General features: G+C 39.8%; 4 protein-coding genes and 1 long non-coding RNA gene across 7 annotated transcripts; 3 read left to right on the forward strand and 2 right to left on the reverse strand.

Moving 5' to 3' along the window:
- The first annotated feature begins 4204 nt into the window (after positions 1-4204).
- Positions 4205-10672, forward strand: LOC119552764 (mediator of RNA polymerase II transcription subunit 1). Of its 2 annotated transcripts, none has more exons than XM_037862567.1 (4): positions 4205-4422; positions 4484-5764; positions 5836-7757; positions 8892-10672. In XM_037862567.1, exons 1-4 carry the CDS (start codon positions 4389-4391, stop codon positions 10104-10106), a joined length of 4452 nt encoding a protein of 1483 aa, XP_037718495.1. In that variant the 5' UTR covers positions 4205-4388; the 3' UTR covers positions 10107-10672. The 2 variants fall into 2 exon arrangements, with proteins under 2 accessions (XP_037718495.1, XP_037718496.1); XM_037862568.1 differs by having other exon boundaries at positions 4206-4422; positions 8897-9257.
- Positions 10516-12623, reverse strand: LOC119552765 (GDP-Man:Man(3)GlcNAc(2)-PP-Dol alpha-1,2-mannosyltransferase). The gene is made up of 5 exons (XM_037862570.1): positions 12520-12623; positions 12274-12466; positions 11428-11886; positions 10697-11370; positions 10516-10640 (listed from the first exon to the last, which is right to left on the reverse strand). The coding sequence occupies exons 1-5, from the start codon at positions 12531-12533 to the stop codon at positions 10559-10561; spliced, it is 1422 nt and encodes a 473-aa protein (XP_037718498.1). The 5' UTR covers positions 12534-12623; the 3' UTR covers positions 10516-10558.
- A 118-nt stretch (positions 12624-12741) lies between these two features.
- On the forward strand, positions 12742-13874 carry LOC119554208. Of its 2 annotated transcripts, none has more exons than XR_005219803.1 (2): positions 12742-13020; positions 13076-13874. It is a non-coding gene; the product is annotated as an uncharacterized LOC119554208 (long non-coding RNA). The 2 variants fall into 2 exon arrangements; XR_005219804.1 differs by having other exon boundaries at positions 12742-13014.
- A 1451-nt stretch (positions 13875-15325) lies between these two features.
- Positions 15326-21189, forward strand: LOC119554939 (MAM domain-containing glycosylphosphatidylinositol anchor protein 2). Its single transcript, XM_037866048.1, has 8 exons — positions 15326-15536; positions 16798-16864; positions 17295-17621; positions 17680-17949; positions 18014-18111; positions 18180-18482; positions 18548-18718; positions 18784-21189. The coding sequence occupies exons 1-8, from the start codon at positions 15534-15536 to the stop codon at positions 18946-18948; spliced, it is 1404 nt and encodes a 467-aa protein (XP_037721976.1). The 5' UTR covers positions 15326-15533; the 3' UTR covers positions 18949-21189.
- Positions 21190-21283: 94 nt separating this feature from the next.
- LOC119553271 lies at positions 21284-23731 on the reverse strand. Its single transcript, XM_037863563.1, has 6 exons — positions 23621-23731; positions 22578-22850; positions 22230-22517; positions 22042-22169; positions 21585-21980; positions 21284-21527 (listed from the first exon to the last, which is right to left on the reverse strand). The coding sequence occupies exons 2-6, from the start codon at positions 22835-22837 to the stop codon at positions 21382-21384; spliced, it is 1218 nt and encodes a 405-aa protein (XP_037719491.1). The 5' UTR covers positions 22838-22850; positions 23621-23731; the 3' UTR covers positions 21284-21381.
- Positions 23732-23753: the final 22 nt, after the last annotated feature.

Below are 23753 nucleotides of genomic sequence, written 5' to 3' on the forward strand. Positions count from 1 at the left end.
ATGGGTTTACAAATAGTTCGGGCACAAAACTTAAGAACACACCCAGGGAGTCCATCTGGCCCCGGAGAATAGGTTGGCGTTATAGTTTCTAAATCACTTAAGAGAGAACTTTCGGTGATTACAGGAGAAAAAATACAATTTGCCCTGTTTAAGTGATTAGGGTAGCTAGAATTAGACCAAGAAACAGAACTATAAGTAGATTGGAAGAATTCAGCAAATAAATCTGCAATTTCGGGATCCGTAGATGCCTCAATAGAGTTTAATCGTACAGATGATGGCAAGGCTGAAGACTTTCGCTTAGCATTGACAAAGTTATAAAACTGCCTTGGATCCTTTGAAAAACACCGAAGCTATAATTTGTTTCATATTATTTTTTCACCAATTTTCCGATCGTTCCTATGGCAGCTATATGATATAGTCGTCCGATTTTGATGAAACTTAATTCGAAATTCAGAATTAATTAAAAAATGTTATTTCCAAGCGTAGGAGGTTATATGTTAAGGAACGGCGAAGCTATAATTTGTTTCATATTATTTTCCCACCAATTTTCCTTTCTTTCCTATGGCAGCTATATGATATAGTCGTCCGATTTTGATAAAATTTAATTCGAAATTCAAAACTAATTAAGAAATGTAATTTCCAAGCTTAGAAGGTTATATGTTAAAAAACACCAAAGATATAATTTTTAAAATTTTTTTTCCCGATTATTCCTATGGGAGCTATAAGATATAGTTGTCCGATCCGGCTGGTTCCGACTTATATACTACCTGCAAAGGATATACGACTTTTGGGAAAGTTTCAGCCCGATAGCTTTAAAACTGAGAGATTAGTTTGCGTAGAAACGGACGGACAGACGGACATGGCTATATCGACTCGTCTAGTCATGCTGATAAAGAATATATATACTTATGGGGTCGGAGACGTCTCCTTCACTGCGTTGCAAACTTCTGACTGAAATCAATATACCGTCTGCAAGGGTATAAAAATAGTATAAAGTTTTACTCAAAAAAATAAGAAAAAGGTAACATAACTAAAACTAAATTATCCAATCATTTTTGTTTAGGAATAAAATCATATTCTCTTCTCGCTTACAACTAGTCCAGCTTTACTGAACATCCTCCCACTTTCAGTAGAGGTGGCCGGTACGCAGAAGTATTTAAAAACGCATGTTTTGAATCCGGCGTCATTTGATATCTGATGAAAGAAGAAATCGGATTTTTAAGTTGGTTACCAATTAAATTGTTATTTTTTGTACCTTCCAATAATCCAAAGGGTTTTGGGCAGGGTCCAAATTACTCGCATTCAAGTATTGTTGCAAAGCCAATATGGAATCCGCGCGACCGCTATTCATTTTTTGAGTTTGATTAGTTTGTAAAAAACTGAATAATTGGTCTGACTCTGCTGTGGATTCTGGTGTTGGCGATCTTCTCCATATCGAAGCGCCGCCAACACCAATATTTGTCGAGATCTATACCAATTTTAACGTATATTTTAGTTTATTTTACTTAATCAATCAAAAATGTGCTTAGCTTACAAGGATTCTTTTCTGCCAAGCAGTGATTGAACATCGATGTTTGAAAACCTCGATGTTTCCCGAGTTTTGGAAAACATCGATGTATCGATACATCGCCGATGTTATGTGTGAGTCCGAAAGTGACACTTAAGAATATGATTGGTTGAAAAACTTTTCTTGCATTGGGAACACCGTGAGGGCCGCTCACCTATTGATTTCGTTGGAAATGTCTTAGGGCAATAGGAACAATTAAGCGACGGTTGGTCGTCGGATTTATCGTTTTATCATCATAGGCTTTATCATCCGTCGATTTTTCTAAATCACTTCCCGTCGGCTAGATCCTGTATTTGCTGTGATCTATTTCGCCGCTGCCTTCTTGGCTTTTTTCTGAATAGTTGGATCCTTCTCGTTTCCTCTCCCGCAAATCATTAAAATAACAGTAAAACTGTTGGCTCCTCTCGCACGTTTCTATAATCTCAAATGCGTTGTTTGCTTCTTGCAAACAGATCGCGCAAATGGTCTTGGAAAACTGATTCTTTTTCTCAATTTTGTAGCCGGTGGATCAAAAAATCATACTAGCAACTGAAATATCCGCTTCAAATATTACATCGAAAACGTTGACCATATACTTGTACTTTCCCAGACAAACACGACATATCGACTCCATCGCTGAGAAAATACAAAATCATTGATTATTATGATTGCGATATATAATGAAATTTCTTATAGTCGTTTGTACGTACAATGTAAATAATGTTGAAAACGACTACTTAAAGCGGATGCATTGTTTTAATACTGAGTATTTGTTTGGCCGTCCTGTACCCTGCAAGCATTTTCTATCGCGGAAGGCACTATTAAGTGACTTCTAAAAGATGAAAACGATCGTCCGCGATATCGCATTTGGATCGCGGAAGTGACTCCCGTCGGGAAGAAATGTGCCACTTCGGCGACACTTCTCGGAGTCACTTCTGCGTTACTTCTGGAAGTGTCGCCGAAGTGGCACATTTCTTCCCGTCGGAAGACACTTCCGCGATCCGAATGCGATATCGCCGAAGTAACTTCTGGAAGTGTCGCTGTAGTCACTTATGGAAGTCACTCAAAAGTGACTTTACATATGCTTGTAAAAGATACCTAGAAGAGTCTTTCCCAATTGGAAAATCTTGAATAAAAACTTATTTTTTATATATTGCATTTATTTTTTGTATAAGGGCTTTGTCCGCTTGTATACACGGTGCCTGGCATGTAGGAAATTTTGCTGAACAATGTTATTTAGGTTCAGCTCCGTCGACATAAGTAATTTATTAATAACCAGTTCTAAAAGAAACAGAAACCAAAATTGTTTTTTGTTCAAAGTAAAAATAAAGTAGAATACATTAACTTTTACAACGAAAAATGTTGAGAATCGTTGGATGCCTGGGTTTCTCCGCAGTTACACGTTAAGTAATGTCCACAGCTAGCTTGTCCGTAAAAAGGTTTAAGTAATCGTAAAGCTCACGATAAGCACGTAATTTCGCACGCTTTGTTGGGGGGGACATTTAAATATGTTAAGCAATTAAAAACAATTAGGAAAAAACAAAACTATATTTTTAAAATGCACAAATTTGATACAAAACCACACTGTCCACAGACAAATCGCGCAACGAAATGACGCTCGGGCGAAAAATAATGGCGTGGGTCAAAAGAAAGACCCAAAAAATTTTCAGAAAAAAAGGGGTAACGGAAAATTACCGCGACCTCTTTTTATATCGTGTTTTTTCCACTAATTTTGCTTTTGTAAAATGTGTACTATCGTCTTTCTATCGTCCAGAAGTGTCTCAGAAGTTACTTCTTCGCGTTCCCGACCCTTTTTGTTTTTGTAAAATCTGTACTATCGCCTTTCTATCGCGCAGAAGTGTCTCAGAAGTTACTTCTTCGCGATCCCGACCCTCTTTGTTTTTGTAAAATGTGTACTACCGCCTTTCTATCGTCCATAAGTGACTTGGAAGTTACTTCTACGCGATATATGTATATTTTGTTTTTGTAAAATGTGTTCTATCGCGTTTCTATCGCGCAGAACAGACGACAGGCGATAGAAATATCGCCCTTTTGCTTGCAGGGTAAGAACAAATTAACGTGATAGAGTTCGCACTTAGCAAAAGCTTCTATTGATAGTAAAACTCATTAAAGACCCGCACACACTGTTTACCACAGATTTCCCAAATTAATTACTTTTTTAAAATAAAATAATGCTAATAAAATCGGGGCTTAAAAAAGTATTGCAAACGAAAAAAACAATTTATTACTTTCGAGTTTAATGATACAATTAATTACTTCTGGCAAATCTAATGCAATAAAAAAAATATTTCATTACTTATGAAAAATACATTGATGAAGTTTTGTTCTATTTAAAATTATAATGGTAATTAAAAGTTTTCTAATTAAATATAAATAATCAGGATTAAAACTTAAAATTACATTAACAACCCATTAGCAGCCTAGTATGACGAATTTGCGATACAGAATTAGAGGTTTTTTGTATATCAGAATGTGTGGAAGTCTTAAGAAGCTACTATAAATTATTACATCGTCGAGCTAATTAACTAATTTCTGAAATTCAAGGTATATGTATGCCTCAGTGTCAATTGGGTATTAGTGGAACACCCTTACTGAATTAAAGTATGGGGCTAGCAAATGGTAGGACCAGTTTTCCACTGCGAAGTAAGGAGCAGCCATTTTGTTGTTTTGGCGTTGCAAATTTTTTCGGCATGAAAGAAGTTTAGAAAAAGCGAAGTATTTTGAGTATTTTGAGGTTCGGAACCGCTTTTAACAACGCCGAAAGCTTGCTGAGAATGCCCAGCATCAATAAGTGAATTATTCAACCCAGAAAGACTGAAATATGAGCGGATCCAATGCAAAGGCCTCGGGGACTGGTGAGTACCGATTACTGGCCCTACTAATATTTTCTGGAACTACTAACGCCCATGTGTGCAGGCTTCGGCAGCCACATCCCCAGCATCGAGGAGAAGAACAAGCAGATCCAGCAGGAGACAATGATGGAGAAGCTGCGGGCCAAGTACCGGAGCAAGCCGAAGAGCTACGAGGAGATCAAGAAGTCGGTCAGGATGTACTTCATTGAGAAGCACTACCCCCTGGACCCTCTCTGCAAGGCAACTCTGCAGTCCGCGCTGGACAAGCTGCAGCACTACATCAAGGTCACTTCGCGCCACGGTCTCGTGGAGCGCCTGGAGAGCCTCTCGCGCCAACTGGGCCTGAAATTCATGGAGGACCAGCAGCTGCTCTTCATCTCCACGGACATGTTCTACGTGGAGATCCTGCTGGACGCCGCAGGCAGCCTGTCGGACGTTAAGGTGCACCACGAGTGCAAGATTGAACAGCAGTCCAGCGAGTTGGTGGCCTGTCTCAAATCCGGCGACTTCGCTGACTTCACGGTCCAACTGGAAGGCTTGTCCTCCATTTACCAGTTGAACGCCGAGCCCAAGGTGAAAAAAAAGGCTTTCGTGGCGCTCCAGGCCATGGAGACGGACATCCAGAGCCTCTACCAGCTGCACCTTCAAAATCACTCCGGCGACAGCTACTCGCTAATGACCAGCTCCGCCGTGGGTCTCGTTCTGCCCCGGCGCGGTGGCCATCCCATGAAGCTCACTTACTTCTGCCCGCCGCTCCACCTGCCCGAGGGGGATCCTAAACTGGCCAGCGGCGACTTTACCATCGATCAGGTTATGCGCAGCAGCTACGGGCTTAGTGCCACTGTTAATCTAGAGGGCTCCTCGGCCAACAAGCTGCAGACCCTGCCCATCGTGACCTTGGCCCGCGATGCTCAGACGGGCTTGGAGGTTCCCACTTATGCGCCTCTCAACCAAAACAACTCGCTATTAATGCCAGCCACGTATGTGCTTCGACTGAACAAGCCCATGCCTGTGTGCCTGCAGTCTCTAAAGGCACTCGGACTGCCCGGGCTAGATGCCACTGCCACGCCTCCCAGCCCACCCACCACAGTGCTGAATTTGATTGTACAGACCGCTTCTAAGAACGCCATTAAGAACACCCAGCGCGGTCTATATGTGAATCTGCCAAAGGAGACGCACTGCTACTTCTTCACCGACAACCGGAAACTTCAGGGAACCCTGGTGTCCTCGTTGCCCTTCACTGAGCCCGCCCAGGTGCCACGAATAGTGGCGTTCCTCAAAAAGCAGGCTCTCTTCTACACCCTGCTTGCCAGTTGTGTTCGCGAGCAGCAGAAACAGTATAATGGTAAGTTACGCGCATCAATTTTCCTCCACTTCCTCGATAATACCTCTTTCCGTCTTTATAACTCGACGCAGACATGGACAGCACTGTGATACTGGAGGTAACCGCAGTCTCCTTTAACCAGATCACCGTGGAATTGCAGCACCCGTACGAAGAATCGCTGGCCACAGTAGATTTCCTACTAGAGGATGGTCAGCCCACATGTAGTGTCTACTGTTTGAGCAATGAATATGAGCTGCTGTCCCAAAAACTCACCCGCACCGTCCGCAAAGTAGTATCCATACCGATGGTCATCTACAAGCTATTAAAGTGCTGGGATGAGGAGCATGAGTTCAAACTGCACGGCGTTATTGGTCCTGGAGCGGGAGCAGCGGGCTCAGGAGCAATTGGAGGCGGTGGAAGCATGGGTGGTGGAATGGCTTCAGGCGGAGGCAGTGGCTTCAACCAGTTTGCAATGGACACGGCACCGCCGCCAGATGGAAGTCTACCCGGTGGTGGTTTCACCAACATCAGCAACCTGAAAATGGACGCTAAATCTCGATCTCTAGCGGATGCTTTTGCCGCCTCAACATCGGCTGCAGCAGCCATTGCGGGACTGATCAATCTCAAGCGCGAAACGGATCCACAGTCTGGCAGTTCCACTGGCAGTAGCGCTTTGGTCAGCGGCAGCTCTAGTTCTACCGGCGCCGTCAAGACGAGCGAGCACGACATTGCTGACAAGTATAAAAATATCTGGAAGGATAAGACTCCGAATCTAAAGCATTGTGTCAGTATCACGCCTATCCCTGGAGATGGCAAGTCTACGGGTCCAACAAGCGGAGTCCCCGGCGTTGAAGTTCAGCGTACGGGGGGCATTGAGATTATTCCACTAAACGCCCAGGCTGCTGTCGCTGGAGGCAGCGTCGCCTCCTCGTCGACTGCTGCACCTACGACAATAACAATCACCCCTATAACGGGCAAGGACCCCAGTAAGGATTCGTCGAAAAAGAGCAGCTCTTCTGCGGCTGGAGTAAGTGTAGCCGCCAAGCGTCCCCACGAGAGCAGCACCAGTAGCTCCTCTGCGTCTGGTGGGGGTGGCTCTGGCAGTTCCATGTCATCTTCAACCAGTAGTGGCTCCTCGGACACGCAAAAAGAGAAAAAACGAAAAAAGAAGCGTGACGATTCCCCCATGGGACCGCCGGAGAAGATCTATTCTCGGCAAAACTCGCCGGCGGCTGGCGGAGATGCATCAGCGGCTGGTGGAGTGGTTCGAAAGTTCTCCTCGCCCTCGTCGTCGCCTAAGGCAGGTGGAGCTGGTCAGGGTCTGATGGCGGGAGTGCCGACAGCGCGTCCCAGTCCAAAGCACTCGCCCGTTTACAGTAGTCCCAAACATAACACAGCCTCCAACAGCCCGAAGTCGCCGTTTGGCACGCATTCGCCCAAACATGGCTCCTCCGGAAAGCCGAGTATGTCCACGTTGAAGAGTGCAGCCACAGCCGCCACCATTTTGAGTCCCAAGGGCGATAAGTCCTCGTCGGCTGTGATGGCCACATCATCGGGACCATCCGCTTCCTCGGGATCTGGTGGAGCTCCTGGTCTGGTGCGGTCTTTTGCCAGCGTTGGAGCACCGCCGCCACCACCGCCGATTCCTCCGTTAGCAAGCGCTAGCGGATCCGTCGGCAGCAGCCAGAATTTAAAGAAGGAGAAATCCTCTTCCGGATCCAGTTCAAGTTCCACTTCATCCTCGGCAGCTGCGGCTGTTTCATCTGGGGGAGGCATTTCGCCGGCCAGCGTGGCGGCTGCAGTGGCTGCCCTGAAATCTACTCAGCAACAGATGAAGTCGGTCGCAAGTCTCTCGCATCTTGCAGCGGGCGGAGGATTAGGTAGCTATGCAGCGTCGTCGGGAGCGGGCGGAACGGCTGGATCTGCAGTGGTGGTGGGAGCAGGAGCAGGAGCTGGAGCGGGGGCTTCCGGACTGGAGCTGAGTGCCCTGCGCAAGGGCATGGCGGGAGGTGCGGTAAGTCCGTTTTCATTATAAGTGCTCCACACCACTCCAACCCACCCCCAGCATCTCCCACTGGAAGCCTAACACGTAGTTTACTCTTAACCAATGCAGAATCCAAAACAGAGCGATCCTATATTTAAACTAATGCAAGTGCTGTATTTACATTAGCTATAAAACGAATTGTAATTCGCCTACCTCTGCTGTAGTTGAAAAGAATATTATTACTGCTATTACTATTATTTTTTGTTGTGTCTCGTTTCCTTTTTCTTATTTTTGTAAATATATATTATCCTATTGTTTCCCACATACTGCTGCATCCGTTTTATTTTCGACTAATTCCAAATCTTTTTTCGGTAATGGGGCCTTTCCAACACTAAGTATTCTTAAAACCCAAGATCTAATCGATTTTCCTGCCTTGAGCACGTATGTATATACTTTATTTGTTTGTTTTGTATTGTTGCTCAGCCTGCATGTTTCCTGTAGAAAACCAAAGCATACAAATGGCGCACAAACTTCTTTATATCTACGGAACTCACAAATTCCGGCTGGTATTATATCGTTTCTGGAGGTGTTTATTATTTTTAAGAGTCTTAAAGCCTTTTTAGGCATAATGTTTGATCTATAATTTATACATGTACTATGGGCTGCGCTATCCTGCCTTTATTATTACGTTTTTACTAATTGCTGTAGCTACAACGTCCATCATCTTAGTCACAAAAGCTTTACATGATTGTTTAAAGGTTTCCTAGTTTGATCGTAAAACCCAATATTGGTTTTTGATATATCCGTTTAGAGTTACTTAGAGAATGAGCAAGCGATCATCTTGCAAATTATTCCATTATAAACGTATTTGTATAACTTTTCGAACTTCTCTAAAGAAATGTTTTCCCTGCTGACTTTATTGTTAAGCCAATTACTAACGGGGTCCTCTCTTGTTTTCCTCTTCCTTTTCTCTCTGTCTGTATTTTTCCTACACGACATTCTCACTTTTTGGTGGGATCCTTAAAATAATTGTGAAATCCTTTATTAATTTTTTACCACACGTGATGTTCCCCTTTTGATTGTTATAATTTTGGTTCTTTTCTGGTTTATTTCTTTTCGTTTGTTCCCTAACACACACACACAACCACATGCTTACTTTGTCAGGTTAGTTTGATGACGTCGACGGCAGCTTTAGCGCCAACAATCCTGGCAGCAACAACAACAGTGGCAGCGGGAACAGCGGCATCGTCGGGATCATTGGCGCTTCCAGTCTCGGCGGGAGTGGGTCAGGGTCAGGGAACAGCGGTAGCAGCAGCAACAGCAGCAGCAACACTGGCAACAGCAACAATGCTGCAGCAGCAGCAACAGCCGGGAGTAGCGGCAACTAGTAGCTGCTTGGCCACCAGCGGGGCCAGCAGCGACTCCGCCGGCGGCAGCACTCCGGCTGGAGTCTCCACGGAGTACATGGTGAAGCCCAGCAGCCAGGAGGGCCTCAAGTTGACCATCAACAAGACGGGCAGCAGCAAGAACTCCGGCTCCGGCTCTAGTTCCTCCTCCGCCAGCCAAGCGAAGGCGAAGGGCAGCAGCAGTGGCGCGACGAGCTTCGCTGGATCCTCTGGTTCCACGAAGAAGCAGCATACCGGGCTGAAGCCAGGCGTTAACAGCGGACCCGCTTCCAAGAAGGCCACAGTAGCAGCCTCGGTCTCTGGAACATCGTCCAGCAAGCATCTCTTCCAGAAAGCCAACTCCTCGGGCAATCTCAGCAGCAAGCTCAGCGGATCGGGTGCCGGCGGAGGAGTTCCGCTGACCAAAAGCAACAGTACCAACTCTTTCCAGGAGCACAACGCGCCTAGGCGACGTCCCAGCATGGGAGCCTTGGCTAGCGGCAGCAGTGGTAGCGGCAGTGCACAGCGCAAGTCCAGCTCCACTTCGGCGGGGGCCAGCGGATCGTCGGGCGGGGTCTCGCCGGCCCTCAGCGGCTCCATGTCGCAGCCACCACCTCGATTTGATCACCACACCGATATGATGACCATCCTGCAATACGCCTCTCCAACAATGGCAGCCAGCATGGAGGGCTTCATTAAGGGGCTGCACAACAAATTTCAAATCCCGAAACTTTCGCAGCGAGGAAGCGGAGGCAATACAGCCAGTGGACGCAGTACCCCAAGTGGAAGCGCAGATCTGGTTGGAACAGGAAATTCATCTTCGATGGCTGGAGTTGCTGCCAGCTCGACTGGACTGGCGGAGCCGGAAGCCAAGCCGCCGGCACCTCCTCCCCCTCCTGGCAATGATGGACTCCTCAACCTGAGCAGCACGGGGGGGATGGTATCAGGGGATGGCATCGATGAGGAGCTTCTGGCTAGCTTGGCTGGCGAATGACAGAAGGTAGACAATCATGAGATATTCCTGTTGCTCTATGCTATTTTCACTTAGCTTAGTGACTAAGTTATGAAGAATTAGTTGGAAGCCATTAGTTACATGATTTTGGGTTAAAGGAACGATGGGGGCTAAGATCATTATTAGCTTATTTCTTAACTCCATTGGCAAATACCAATATACTCCTAAGGAAAATTTTAAAATACGACATGAAATTGGTACAAAGTCTGAGAGATCAATGATTCTGTGAAGTCGAACAAAAGATAAACTTTGGTTAAAAATTCATTAGGTAAAACTTAAGAAAAGCGATATATTACTGCTCGAAAAACATCGCTCTAAATGTTATGTAAACTATAATAAATGTATTCAGTTGGATGTTTTCTTGAGTTTTTGGTGAAATGATGTCAAGTAATTTTAAGTGTTCTCATAATATGATGCAGATTTATTATTCACTTTTAAATGCTTGTAAATAATGTTGAAACAGCTCTTAAAAAGTTTTTTTCAAACTCTTGCTCAGAAAACCTTTCCACGGAAGCTCTGAAAACGAAACAAAAATTACAAAAGGGTGATATTTAAAGACATTTTTTAGTTACCTTGCTGCACTTCGGATTCCATCCATTTCTTCGTTATTAACAATGATATTTAATATATTTTCTGCGTATTCCACTGCGTCGGTAGCGAGGAATCCGTTCTGACTTCCCTCAGAGGTTTCTACAATGTCAAGCAAAGGACCTCCCGACCTGTGGGCCACCATTATAAGGCCAGCCGCCATGCATTCAACGATTCCGATACCGAAGTGCTCGTTCCACATGGTGTGGATGCCAATATCGGCGGCTTGGTACAGTTTAAGCAGGTCGTCGTATGGGACATTTACTTTGAACTGAACATTGTTCTCGAGGGACAGATGCTTTGTCAAGTCTTGCATGTTTTTCAACCGATCATAGTCCTCTTCATTACGGCAGGAGCCCACAATCACCAACTTTATTCTGTTCCACAGGGACTCATCCTGGGCCAAAAGAGTGCGCAGCTCGTATACGGCTTGTAGTTGGAGGGGGTGATCTTTCTCCGGACGAAATTGGCCGACAGATAGGATGATAAACTCCTCGCCCTTCCCCGTGTGCTGGAGGTTCTTAAGGTGGGTCACCTCGCACGGAGGATACACACGATGAGTCTTGAAGGGCACATCCCACAGCTGCAAAATATGATTCTCAGTCCACGAGGAGTTCACCATAATAGTCTCCGCGCAACAACCAACCCACTTGTACATCTAGAATAAAATTTAGTAATATTATGCATTTCAGGAGATAAGTTTTCCAAAACTCACCCTTGAAAACAGTCGGTAGTAGGCCAGTTTAGTCCAAGTCAGGAACGGATTTCTTGCCACGTATTTTTTGTTGTTGTGGGACATCTGCCGCTGCTGAACCCTTTTCAACATGTCCGTGCTGATAACCGGATAGTGCACGTAACAGCCCACTTTGGACTGGGCCAAATACCGAAACAGAGGAAACGTAAAGGCGTATCCCATGGTGTCAATGAAGATGTCCGGCGGGAACTTGCAGAGCGCTTCCAGGCCCAAGACCATCGATCCAATACTCTGACCCAGCAAAGTAAAGTGCGGATAGTTCTTGGCTTCAATCCAATGGCGTTGCTTCAGGAACACGAACTTTACGTTGTCGCTATCAACGGCGATGTTGAAAACATTCTTAGCCTTTTGCAATATGGAATTGGGAGAGGCGTCTATATCGCCGGTGTAAATTATCAACTTGGCGTTTTGGTACTTGTCCTTTAAGAAAACGATTTGTTGTTAGTTATTTTAAAAAATATGGAAGACAATTGCAGTAACGACAAGGATCTGATGAGAAAATAACTTTTCCGAAATAATATCAACTTGTTAAAACAACGCAGTTAATATTACAAAAAATATCTAAAATATTTGTTTTCTATTTATCCATAATGCATGTAAAGAATTAAAGAATTTGTATAAAAAAATACTGGCTTCATATTCAGTTGTATATAAGGCTATATCAATAATCCCGAGAACAATAATAAAAGTTTGACTATATTAAACCACAATTTTTTTAATATTTTGTAATCCCTGCTTTAAGCAATTGTCTGATCACCGGTTAGAACCCTAGGAGACACGTATGTTTTTCGGTTTTTTCAATATTACCTGCAGTGCCTTTACGGCGCACCATAGAACACGTTCACCCCCGCCACCCGCATTACAGTACGGATGGAAAATGCCAACGTTAATTGCATTTTCCGAGGACGTGTGTAACTTCTTTTTCCGGCTTACCAACCATTGCCTTAAGGAAATAAATGAGAGTATTGCCACTAACAGGAGCGATGACAACACCCAGAGACTGTAAATAGGGACAATTAGTAAATGGGTTAGTCTAATGGTGGGTATTCTTACAGTAACACAAACATTCTCGATTTCTTTTCAACGATTCATTATTCTTACACGTAAATAAAAAATATTGCACTATCTCGAAACAGGGATGGGCGATACTAACTCTCTCAACGGATGCCGATATCTGCGATTCGAGAACGTGAATTTAAGAGTAATAAGTATCGATAACATTTTATAATTTAAATTTTTCTTTATATGTATATAGCCTAATCACACAGAGGGGATTTCCGCTTCAGCGACCAAATTCCGTTTCAGCGACTTTTTCTTTTAGAAAAGCCTAGCACTCGCATCGACGTAAACCGAGAGCTAACCATAGGAGTGAGAGGCAAATACGCGGCTAACGCTTTTCGTCGGGTCTTAAAAATGTAATGAAAACTCAAAAAACGACTGCAGAAAGTCTGTGCAGATGAAAAAGGACGCCTCCTCCAAGCTGTTGCAAATTATTGTGGGTCTTCACCGACAGGAAGCAATACCACAACGGCGCAAATCAGCAGAATAGTTGAAGTCCTGGGGGAGATCCACTGGTTACGTTGTACTAATAGAAACATCTTTTTAGCAGAACCACCAGAACTATCTCCGACGAGCTTTCCTCCACCAGCTAATTGGCAGCTAAAGCGGAGATGGAGGACGTCCTAGCTTCTATAGGGAGGAGGAAAAAAGGGCGCCAGCTAAGGGACAGCTGGAGGAGTCATTGCCAAGATGCTGGGCGACTTCCTGCAGCATTAGGCGGATCCACCCCGTTCCCAATCCGGCTTCCACTTCCGGCTTCTTTTGCCAAAGTGGTATTGCTTCCTGTGGGCCAAGTCTCACAATAACGAGCAATTTGGATAAGGCTTGGATTCTGCACGAACACCCCAAAAGCTGACATTTGTTTTCTTTGTGCGGCGGCTAACGGCGTTCATCGAAGTCTAGTACTTTTCTGGTATTTCCTGAGATTATGTGAGTACCGCGCTGAAAAACAGACCCGAGAAAAGCGTTAGCCGCCTATTTGCATCTCGCTCTTATGGTTAGCTCGCGGCTTTCGTCAATGTGAGTAGTAATCACTGAGTACTAGGCTTTAGACTTGATTTTATTTGATTTCAATGTGTAACGTTATCGAGAGATTTTGAAAAAACGTTATGTTAAGCGCAAAGTAGAATAATATGTATATGTATTTCTTATCTATTACTTGGGTTGTCAAAAATTATAAAAGCCGTTAAACATTGTACATACATAACTTGGCTAGCCCGTGTAAAATCATAAAAATACTAGAAAATGTTAGGTTTGCATATGCATTTATGATTATACCCGATACTCGTAGAGTAAAAGGGTATACTAGATCCCAAATTAATCAAGCAATATAACTACTCAAAAATAAATAAATATGTTCATTATTTTTTAGAGCTAGATAAAGTAAAGTTGCGTTGCAGAATTTTTCTTGTGATATTACTTTGCATTCACACACCGCGCGTTCACACGCTCGGGCACTGTTTTTGGACACTGCCGATTCCTCGTTGCCACGCTCCTCCTTCAAGCGAAAGTACTTGCTCTCTACAGGGCATCATCTGGACGTATCTTGCCGGCCGTGGGTTTGGTCTTCTCCCAATTTTCGAGGAAGTCCACACCCACCTGCTTGACCCAACCCAAGCTATCTTGTCCGCCTCGATGCTCTCATCTCCAGACCGGTACTTGGACACTTGCGAGGAATCGTATTTCAAAATAACCTTAGCTTGCACTTTGGCGTAATCAATTATTATTGCTTAATGTCATTCAAGCCAGAACCTAATTTTAACCTGATTTATACAGAAATCCTCCAAGTAGTTACGCTGCCGCCCACCTTACGCTCCTTTATTTTTATTTATTTATTTACCTCGATAGTTGGATAGAAAATCGTATTCGCTTTGATTCCTTTATTGAAATGGGTTCTAAAAAATGACCTACACAAGGATTCTGATAAAAAGAAACTCAAAGTTTTTTGCTTCTTTTGAACCGTAATTACAGACGATCAGATTCTTGGTTTGTTAGTTCGCCATATCATTTGAAACGTGCCACTCCTTATTTTTCAAACCCCATGCTTAAAATGTTTTTGGGATTTTTTGTAAGATACTCATAAACTAAAGAAGACATAGTCATAGACATACAGCTGCTGAGAAATATTTGTTCATACTTGCGGGCCAAATGATGTTCTGCCCAAAAACATAACTTGCCTTGCCAAAACGTGTCCTTCATTCCAAAAGTTCTCAACAGATGGCGCCAGAATGTAGTGTTAGGAAATGCATACTTTTGGGGGAACTAACTGAAGAAAACCACGTTTAAACCTAGATTTTTTAAATGTAAATGAAAACGATTTAAAAATAGCTATAAGTCTACTATTATTACTAGTGATCATAATGCCTGAATTGGTGCATATTGCCTTAATCATTAAAAAGCTCTTCAGAGCTTCCACTTTAGCAATTAAATAACTAAATGTATCTTGTGTTCAAAGTACACCATTTCATTTAAATGTAATAATAACTGCAAGATAACATTGCAAATGTCTTCAATTTCAAAGAACGTTTAAATCTTTAATACACGCTCATAGGTAGGCAATGAAATGATTTATCTTTGTGATCCATAATATAAAATTTTAAATGCATCTTATGTTTGCACCTTAATAATGAATCTTCATAAATGTGTCGGGCCTAATATATTTATTTTATTAAGAACAAAAAATTCAAATTTCTTTTAAAATCTAGATAATATATATGCTTGTCAATCGATAGTTGGTACCACCCCCAGAAATTGGTCGTGGAAATGATACACCATTACTGAGCATGCGCTCACTTAATGGAACTTTAAAGGATAAATACAATTATACTCGCCTCTTCTTAAATTCGAGACAATTTTATAAAAAACACGAAAAATGATATTTATCTGATAAACAATAAGCGTTGAGTGCAAGTAAATCGGGTCTTGTTAATAAGCCACTCGAAAACCAAAAACTGGTTAATTTTATAAAGAGAAAACCGAAATAGTACATCCCATACATACATATTAAAATGGTAAGGATGAAAATGGGTGCCTGCAAAATTAGAAGTGATAAAATAAATGAAGAGTGAAATTAAAGTTTTCCCTGCTAAGAAAAAGTGTGGAATGGTTATAAATCCACTAAAACGACTATCAACTATTGAATCTGACGAGTTTATGCCAGTGTTCAGATACATATATTATGTATGTGGGTGTATATACGTATATGACTATATATACAGACATATACTTATGTACTCGTGATTAATTTGAAAAGACTGTAATACAGTCTATCCTAGTTTGGAGTTGAAGTATTTAATGAATTTAAGCTCTTTTAATTCTTAAATACAGTTACATATATTGATTAGTTTCTGCTAGTTTTATCTTATGCGAATGAAATTCCCAGGCAATGCGGTAGTATACACATGCATAGAAATCTTTTCAATTGCAAATATATAGAGTAGACTACAAGCAGATAAATATTGAGAAGCTGTTTCGGTGAAACCGATTAACTCGATTTCCTCAAAAGCTTATGGTCGTGAACATTTATAAAAAGTTATAGAGAGTGACAAACCTTTTATTGTTTCCTATTATTTTCCTTACATAATACAAAATTCAACTAACAAAATTAAAATTTGATTTCAGTAATCCTGTAATGTTAAAAAATGTACACACTGAAATCGGGAAAATGGTTGTACAACGATGAAGAGAGCGTATAAAGTGTTCCCTTTTCTTGGTTAACATATACTTTAAAATTAATTTGCCCACAACAAATTTGTAAATTAAATTGTTACAATAGTGCATTAATATGAAAAATAATTTTTTTAGGGAATTTGAAATACTTTATTTGTATGTTTGCCCAGTGGACATCGTGGTGTAGCGTAGTTCGTGACCATCGAGAAATACAAAAACTGGAAAAATGGATTGGGACGTATACGATCTTGTGATGGCCTTTCCAGATCAAATGTATTGTGGACACGGCAGAGTCCTAAATAACATTTTATGTTATATAGCTTTTTTTTATTATAAGAAAACTTGTAAACAGTGATAATCAAATTCCGTCATTTATTTACTCAAAAGCAGGTTAAAGTAAAAGAGAGCTTTGCCCGTGTGATCTAGTCGAAGTATAAAAGCTAAATTTATTCGAAGTGTAAAAAAAAATAATGAAATGAAATTTATAGTAATGGGTAATTTATAATATACATACAATTTTATGACTTAATGAACCTCAAGGAATTTATTTGTATATTTTTTATTGTATTTAGTGACTACATTTCTTAAATTTGTATATTTCAGAATAACTATACAAGGAGATACTGGCCGATCGTTCTTTACCTATTTTCGATTTCATTTTCTTTTATCGGTAAGTATAGCAATCAATATATGGTTAAAATAAGAATAAGAGTCATTGTGACCCAGCCTTGAAAAGTGAAGTATTAAATACGCGATTTTAGCCTGCGTAGTTGTAATTTGTTTTTATACTACATAAGCTTATTTTTTTTCATTCCCCTCCGTAACATTTGTAATAAGAAACTTAAAAATCAGTTTTGCATATTATTCAAGTACAACCATGAGCTCAGTGATTAGAAAGTATACACATTTTGTGTAAAAAATGTTTGACATATCTATAAAAAAAGGGTCTTACCCCTTGACAAATTTACTTTAAATGAAAGTCTTTGATTTACAAAAAAGCTACTTTTTTATCGATACAAATTCGCAAAACATACAAAATTAAATACCCTTTAAATCGATTAATTTTAAGAAGTAACTCTAACATTTCTTACCTTTTTCAGATGGCTCTTTTATATTGCCAGAGAATGACCCTCCCACTACGGCGCCAAAATTCTTGTCCAGGGGTCACTTGTACAAGGTCATCGTCGGGGAGACTATCGAGTTGCCCTGCAAAGTACAAAACCTCGGCTCATTTGTGCTTTTGTGGCGAAAGGGTTCATCCGTGCTCACAGCCGGTCATTTGAAAATAACAAGGGATCAGCGCTTTAAGATAGTGGGGGACTACAACTTGCAAATTAATGGAGTGAAGACTCAAGACGCTGGCGATTATATATGCCAGCTCGGTGATCAAGAAAATCGTGACCAAGTTCATACAGTAGAAATTTTGGGTAATTCATTTTTTAGTGTAGCTCCTCAATTTGGTTATATACTAAATATTTTTTATAGTACCGCCCACACTGAGGGCCCTGCCACATAATGGACAAGTAACTGCCCGGAAGGGAAGCACTGTCACCTTGGAGTGCAAGGCGTCTGGTAATCCGGTACCCACAATATTTTGGTTTAAGAAAGATGTGTTTTCGGGGCCCACTCATTTGTCGGATAGCTCAACACTAATACTAGAAAATGTGGACAGACATCACGCAGGAACATATCAGTGTTCTGCCGACAACGGGGTAAAAGATCGCGTATCAATGGACATACAGCTCACCATTCTGTGTAAGAAGAGTTTAGTTTTAAAATAAAGATCCATTTGAATTAACCCTTTCAAAAATGGTTTCAGCTCCCCCAGAAATAACCGTGGAGAAATCCTGGGTTCATGCATCCGAAGGATACGATGTTGAGCTGGTTTGCATTGTCCATGGAGATGTGAACTCAGAAGTAAGTATAAATAATGGCATTTGGTACTTTGGTAAGAATTAGTTAAAACTTATTTCTCAATCTTAAAGATGCTGTGGTACCAAAACTCATTTCTTCTTGACGCAACCGATCGACGTTCCATGTATCCGCGTGATGATAGATACAGTCTAATTATCCGGAACTTTCAGCCAACCGATTTCGGCAACTATAGCTGTGTGGCTGATAATGCTTTGGGAAGAACTAAGAAGTATATTGAAGTTTCAGGCCGACCTGGGCCTGCTGATTTTATTTCCCCAGGTTTAAGTGGATTTCTTGATCACTACAACTTAACGTGGACAATCGAATCTATTCCTCCTCTGGATGAGATTAAGCTTTTGTATCGCCGCCTATTGGTAACGTTAAATTTGAATGTGACAAGTTTCCGATTTATAGTAATCAATTTTAAAAAACATTTTAGATGAATGAAACCTACCAGCATCCTGGTAAATGGCATGAGTATCACATTAAGCCAACGCCAATAAGAACCGATGGATCCCACTTTTTAATGTCGTACCTCGTCAAAAACTTGGAACACAATGCTGTTTATGAAGCGATCGTTCAGGCTAAAAATAAATATGGATGGAACGAGGTAAGGAAGGGTTTGGTGAACAACATAAGATACATTTTTAAAAATGTCCTTACATTTTTCTTTAGATCAGCGATATACATCAGTTTTATACGCGAAATCATGATGTTCTTCTCGATATTGATATGGAATATAAAATGGGCATCTCAAGCAATATTAGAATATCTCCAACTGTCCTTGGAATAATTATATCTTTGATTATGTTAGTACTCTATCCCATCATTAGTGTTTAAGAAATAATGAGTAGGGTTTATTTGCAAATATAATTTAAATGGTGCCTTACTAAAACTTTAGCAAATAATTAAATTTACAAGTATGTACATTAAGAAATCGTATTAAAAGTATTGAAATCTCAATAGAATACTTCTCAATAGAATATTAATGATCGTACTTCCGCAATGGTTTAAGATGAAGAAAAAATATTTAAATATTATTTTTTCTCATTACTTCTGGAGTAATATTAATATAAAAACAAAAACGTTCACTTGAATATTTGACAAAGAGACATAATTTCACTAAATTTAATGTTGCTGCCATAAATTATAAAAAAATAATTTGATATGAAAGAAATTGCTTTCCCCTGGTGCGTTTGGTATTGTTTTTTTATGCTAATACAATTTTATGTTAGCCTAGGAGTATTTTAAACTTCGGGTAATGAATCTGAGCAAAAAATAATAGACTCAGTCTCCCGTTAGCCCGATCCATGAACTGAGTACCGGATTATATCATTATTACTCTCAATACCGATCTATAAAATCAGCTTAAGCTAAACTAGCTGATATTGATAACGAATAATAAACGCCATACCATAAATAGGTCCGAAAGTAGTCATTGAATTAGTAAACACTTATCTGAAAATGATCGGCGAATTAAATCGAACTTAAATTAAGGAAACGAAATTCGTATATTTGCACAAAAGATATATGTACATAAGCACAAGTATTCTCAATACATCTGATTGACAGAGAAAATGTTGAAAAGCAGACAAAAACATTTACCACGTTTATACGATGCATATTCCCATAGCCCTCATATTGTTTGTATCTGTAATTTAATAGGCAAAGTGTCGAAATAGCATCCCTCAAAAAACCTGTTTTGTATTTAATAATTAGTTACAAAATTGTTATTCCCCAGAGTGGTGAGAAATTTTTTAACATATCGCGATAAGGTATTATAATATACTTGTATCCCCAATCGTATAAGCGTAGTAACTGTTGATAAAATTAAAAATCTTCTTTAACGAATATTTAGAAGTTAGAAAATATGGTAATCAAATTCTATACACTTGCACCATAGGTATTCTTTCAAATTCATGTCCAATCTGAGACACCATTTCTCGTGGCACATGAACCAGTTCACGCTAAGGTGAAAAACAATTTTATAATTTTTTGTGCAGGGAAGTTGTATCCGAACTGGTATTCTTTCTCTCATTCTGGGTAGTAGAAATATACAAAGGAAAACTATGATAGATCAGCATTCAAATTCACAGCTGAAAAAAGGCTTAGCATTTTCATATGAAAAGTTAAAAGAATACAGTATATACCCTCCTGTAATCATAAAATACATAAATACATATTGCAATATCGTTCAACGATTGTAGATACGTTTTCATTATAGGTATACCAATGGGAATAAAAATCACTTATAAAATAAATATATAGAAATCTAAATAATTAAGTATTAGGGATCATCGGTCTGGAAGAAAAGCTTCCTCAGTTACTTAAATCATTTAAAGCCATGGCATTATTAATGTTAACCAAAATTGAATTAAATTTTGTTCATAAATTCATGTACAAAGCACATGCATCTTTTTAAAGAGCATACACGATTTAATGTTTTGATTATAGTGGACTTAAACATTTAATATTAAGTAAGACCAAGAACTAAGTTGTATCACAAATTTTTAATTTACATAGTATTTTTACAAATTCAAATTAATTTCGTTAAATTTTTTTATTTTTTTTAATAGCCAGATTTGAGTAAAATATATCTTTGTCCTACGTTTTATGAAATCCATCTATGTATCTTAAAAATTACTAAAACTCCATGTTATTAATAGAAGTATCTTTAGACACATAATCAAACAATAACATATTAATAGATTTAAACACAAAAATTAAACAAAAACTGTACAATACAAAATTAATCTTTTAAACCGGGATAAATTTAAAGTAGTAATAATATGAATAATTCTTTTGTAAGTATGTATGTATGCTCCAAACGTACATATGTATGTATGTACAATTATGTGCGCAATATCCGTAAACTTTGGATCGTATTATGGACATAAAAATAAAGTATCTTTTATTTTAAATATAAGTGTTCTAGACATAAGAAATAGAAAATATCTCATTAGTATTATAATTTCAAAAAAAAGATTTACTTTACCTTAAGCGTGTAAGATCTACCTACTAATAATGAATGGCATTATACATAACAAACTTACAAAGCACGAATAAATCATTTTACTAGTAGATTTACGTACTTTTTTATACGGTTTACAAGAACCTTTCGAGGTGTGTTTTGATTCCCACATCGCGATGACAAACCAGATTGTAATGAAACTTATCAAGTTATCAAATATGCATATATTTTCGTCTAATTGAGATTATTATAATGTATAATTTGTGGATTGTTATTTCTTTTATTTTTAAACTAGTTGATATTTAGTCAAGTGGTGCTCCATCCGGAGAAGTTGATAGAATCGAGGGCTGGGGACTTATTTGTGCGACTGTTGTCGGTCTGATGGACAGCAATTGAATAGCTTCTAACAGACCATCTTGACTGGTTGAAGCCAAGGGCCAATTCCCATCTGCAGTGAAAATTATTCTTTAACTTAAAAATCAAATTCGAATGTTATGAAACCTTCCTGAATTATGCGAAGTATATCGTTCTGAACTAGACATTTTGTAGGAAGAGGTTTTTAATGTATTCATTGGCATTATCCTGGTTTGGTTCCAAGTCACAGTGTTCCTGTCAGTCTTCGATGCTTCCCAGGGCATTGACCATCTCCTCATCTGGCTTTCGGGATCCGTGGAGATCCCATCAATTACCTCCCCAGCCGCAGCTTCAGACCAACGACGCTGACCGTTCAGCGGGAATAGTGGAAAACTTAAAGACGATTTGACGTTTCGGTGAAATGGAATTTTCATGGACAGCAATTGTCCGGGGTTTGGCAAGGGACCGCGTGTGTGCTCGAAAATAGCTTGCATTGGATTGGCATCGCAAAAATTCATTTGAGGTGAGGGGCCTCGTGGCTGATCAGCTTCAAATAAAATAACATTTAATTTTATAATGCGTTAGAAACGTTGGGAAACAATAACTACCTGATTCTGAAATTCCACTGGTAATTGGGCGTTGGTCGGTGAGTGAGTTTCCTCTGGATGAGTCCATTTTTGTACTTGGCCCACATAAATTGGGCGATGGAGTTTGAGATCGTTGGTCGTATTGATTGCTTGAAGGACAACGAAATGGAAATAAGTTAAGTTAAGATACACATTTGATCGCTATGTACCGTTGTTTTATAACACTGCAGTCTTGTTCATGTGGAAATCCCACTGGAGATTGGCAAACAAAGCAACAAGTCAAAGATGAAAATGCATCGTAGCTGGCTGCACAGAACTGGTGCTGAATATTTATTACAGCCTGCGCATTCTCTAATACTATTAGTTCGTTGTGTTCTCGGAACCTTTTTTGATCCAACTCGGTATTGGAGGACTGATCCATGGACGATATGGTAACGAAATCCTGAAGTAAAGCCAACATGTGGGTCTTGACTGTTCCTGTGGCCACCGTTGTTGCTCTATGGTGAGACATGCCATTTAATGTTAGTACAGATTCTGGATGGGCTAAGTGTTCTTACCTTGCCAAGTCGTTCCATGAATTTGTTAAATAAGATGTTGTATAGTTATTGAACAACGGTTTTTCGCTCAGAGACCACTGTTCCAAAACAGCTATAGAGTGCGCCAATTTCGAGCCGGCAGTACATAAATTATTCAAAGCGCTTAAGTAATTTATCCATGCGGCAGAGCATTCACTCAATGCGGTTTTAGCGGATATTGACGAGTTACTTCCGCTACTGGAAGTAGCCGAATGTCCGGAATTGTTGCACAGCTCCTCCATTTTAAGACTAAAACTATAATTGTAAAGAAAGAAGAAAAGTGTCATTGGTATAGATATATCCAATTATCTTATCCCTAATAATTGTTGTCATTAAATATATATTGATCTTCTATGATTTATGTTTTGTATACACTACTTATTAGCATACGGCAAATTAAGCTAGCAAGTCGCAGCTTATATACTCTGCTTTGAAGGAGTTCAGATGTAATGTTATATATACATATTGATGGAAGATTTATTATTATTAGATGTTCATAACGAAATTAAATCTTGGGTTTTTATTATATTAATAACATGAAACAACGAAGAATCAACTTGTCAATTTATTCCAAACCATACAGTTTTGAGAAACCATATGCAAAGGTTTTTAGAATCGTATACAATGTGTAAGCAAAAAATATAAAAAATTATGTTACTGAGTAGTATTCGGTACAAATATTGTGGTGCTTGATTAGCCTTATCAGCTATCAGGTATTACATGTATAGTTGTTTGACGTATATCAACGTAGTAATATATCAGGTATTACATGTACAGCTGTTTGACGCATAATGATGTAGTAAAAATTAGAATTAGTAAATCTTATATATGCCCATTGTTGTGTAGCCAAATGATTGAATGTACCTTTTGCTAGGGAACAAGCACTTTTTTGATTACCCCCAGACGACCATGATATTTCTTTTATATTTAGAAAAACAACCTATACGTTATTTAGATAGTACAATTCGCTGTTATGCAGTCCTTGATTATTTTAATTTAGTTTTTCATACCTTACTTTAACTTACTTAAAAACTTTGCCGGATGAGAAGCAGTATGACCAAAACACAAGTGGGCAAAAAAGACAGGATAAACATAATTAAAATTATGAACTTGCATAATGACTTTATAATTTAGACAATTTATGTTGTGCCTAAATTA

This window comes from Drosophila subpulchrella, chromosome 3L (genome assembly GCF_014743375.2).
Source record: "Drosophila subpulchrella strain 33 F10 #4 breed RU33 chromosome 3L, RU_Dsub_v1.1 Primary Assembly, whole genome shotgun sequence".
Lineage (NCBI taxonomy): Eukaryota > Metazoa > Arthropoda > Insecta > Diptera > Drosophilidae > Drosophila > Drosophila subpulchrella.

What these genes read in the sequence shown, in the direction of transcription:
- LOC119554939 (XM_037866048.1), top strand. An exon ending in TCATACAGTAGAAATTTTGG is followed by an intron (nt 17,622 to 17,679) that starts GTAATTCATTTT and finishes TATTTTTTATAG; the next exon opens with TACCGCCCACACTGAGGGCC. An exon ending in CATACAGCTCACCATTCTGT is followed by an intron (nt 17,950 to 18,013) that starts GTAAGAAGAGTT and finishes AAATGGTTTCAG; the next exon opens with CTCCCCCAGAAATAACCGTG.
- LOC119553271 (XM_037863563.1), bottom strand. Translation starts at nt 22,837, where the DNA reads ATGGAGGAGCTGTGCAACAATTCCGGACATTCGGCTACTTCCAGTAGC. An exon ending in TGCAGTGTTATAAAACAACG is followed by an intron (nt 22,170 to 22,229) that starts GTACATAGCGAT and finishes TTGTCCTTCAAG; the next exon opens with CAATCAATACGACCAACGAT. An exon ending in CAGTGGAATTTCAGAATCAG is followed by an intron (nt 21,981 to 22,041) that starts GTAGTTATTGTT and finishes TTTTATTTGAAG; the next exon opens with CTGATCAGCCACGAGGCCCC.
- LOC119552764 (XM_037862567.1), top strand. Translation starts at nt 4,389, where the DNA reads ATGAGCGGATCCAATGCAAAGGCCTCGGGGACTG. An exon ending in TGCAAAGGCCTCGGGGACTG is followed by an intron (nt 4,423 to 4,483) that starts GTGAGTACCGAT and finishes CCATGTGTGCAG; the next exon opens with GCTTCGGCAGCCACATCCCC. An exon ending in GCAGCAGAAACAGTATAATG is followed by an intron (nt 5,765 to 5,835) that starts GTAAGTTACGCG and finishes AACTCGACGCAG; the next exon opens with ACATGGACAGCACTGTGATA.
- LOC119552765 (XM_037862570.1), bottom strand. An exon ending in GCGCCGTAAAGGCACTGCAG is followed by an intron (nt 11,887 to 12,273) that starts GTAATATTGAAA and finishes GTTTTCTTAAAG; the next exon opens with GACAAGTACCAAAACGCCAA. An exon ending in GGAATCCGAAGTGCAGCAAG is followed by an intron (nt 10,641 to 10,696) that starts GTAACTAAAAAA and finishes TTTCGTTTTCAG; the next exon opens with AGCTTCCGTGGAAAGGTTTT.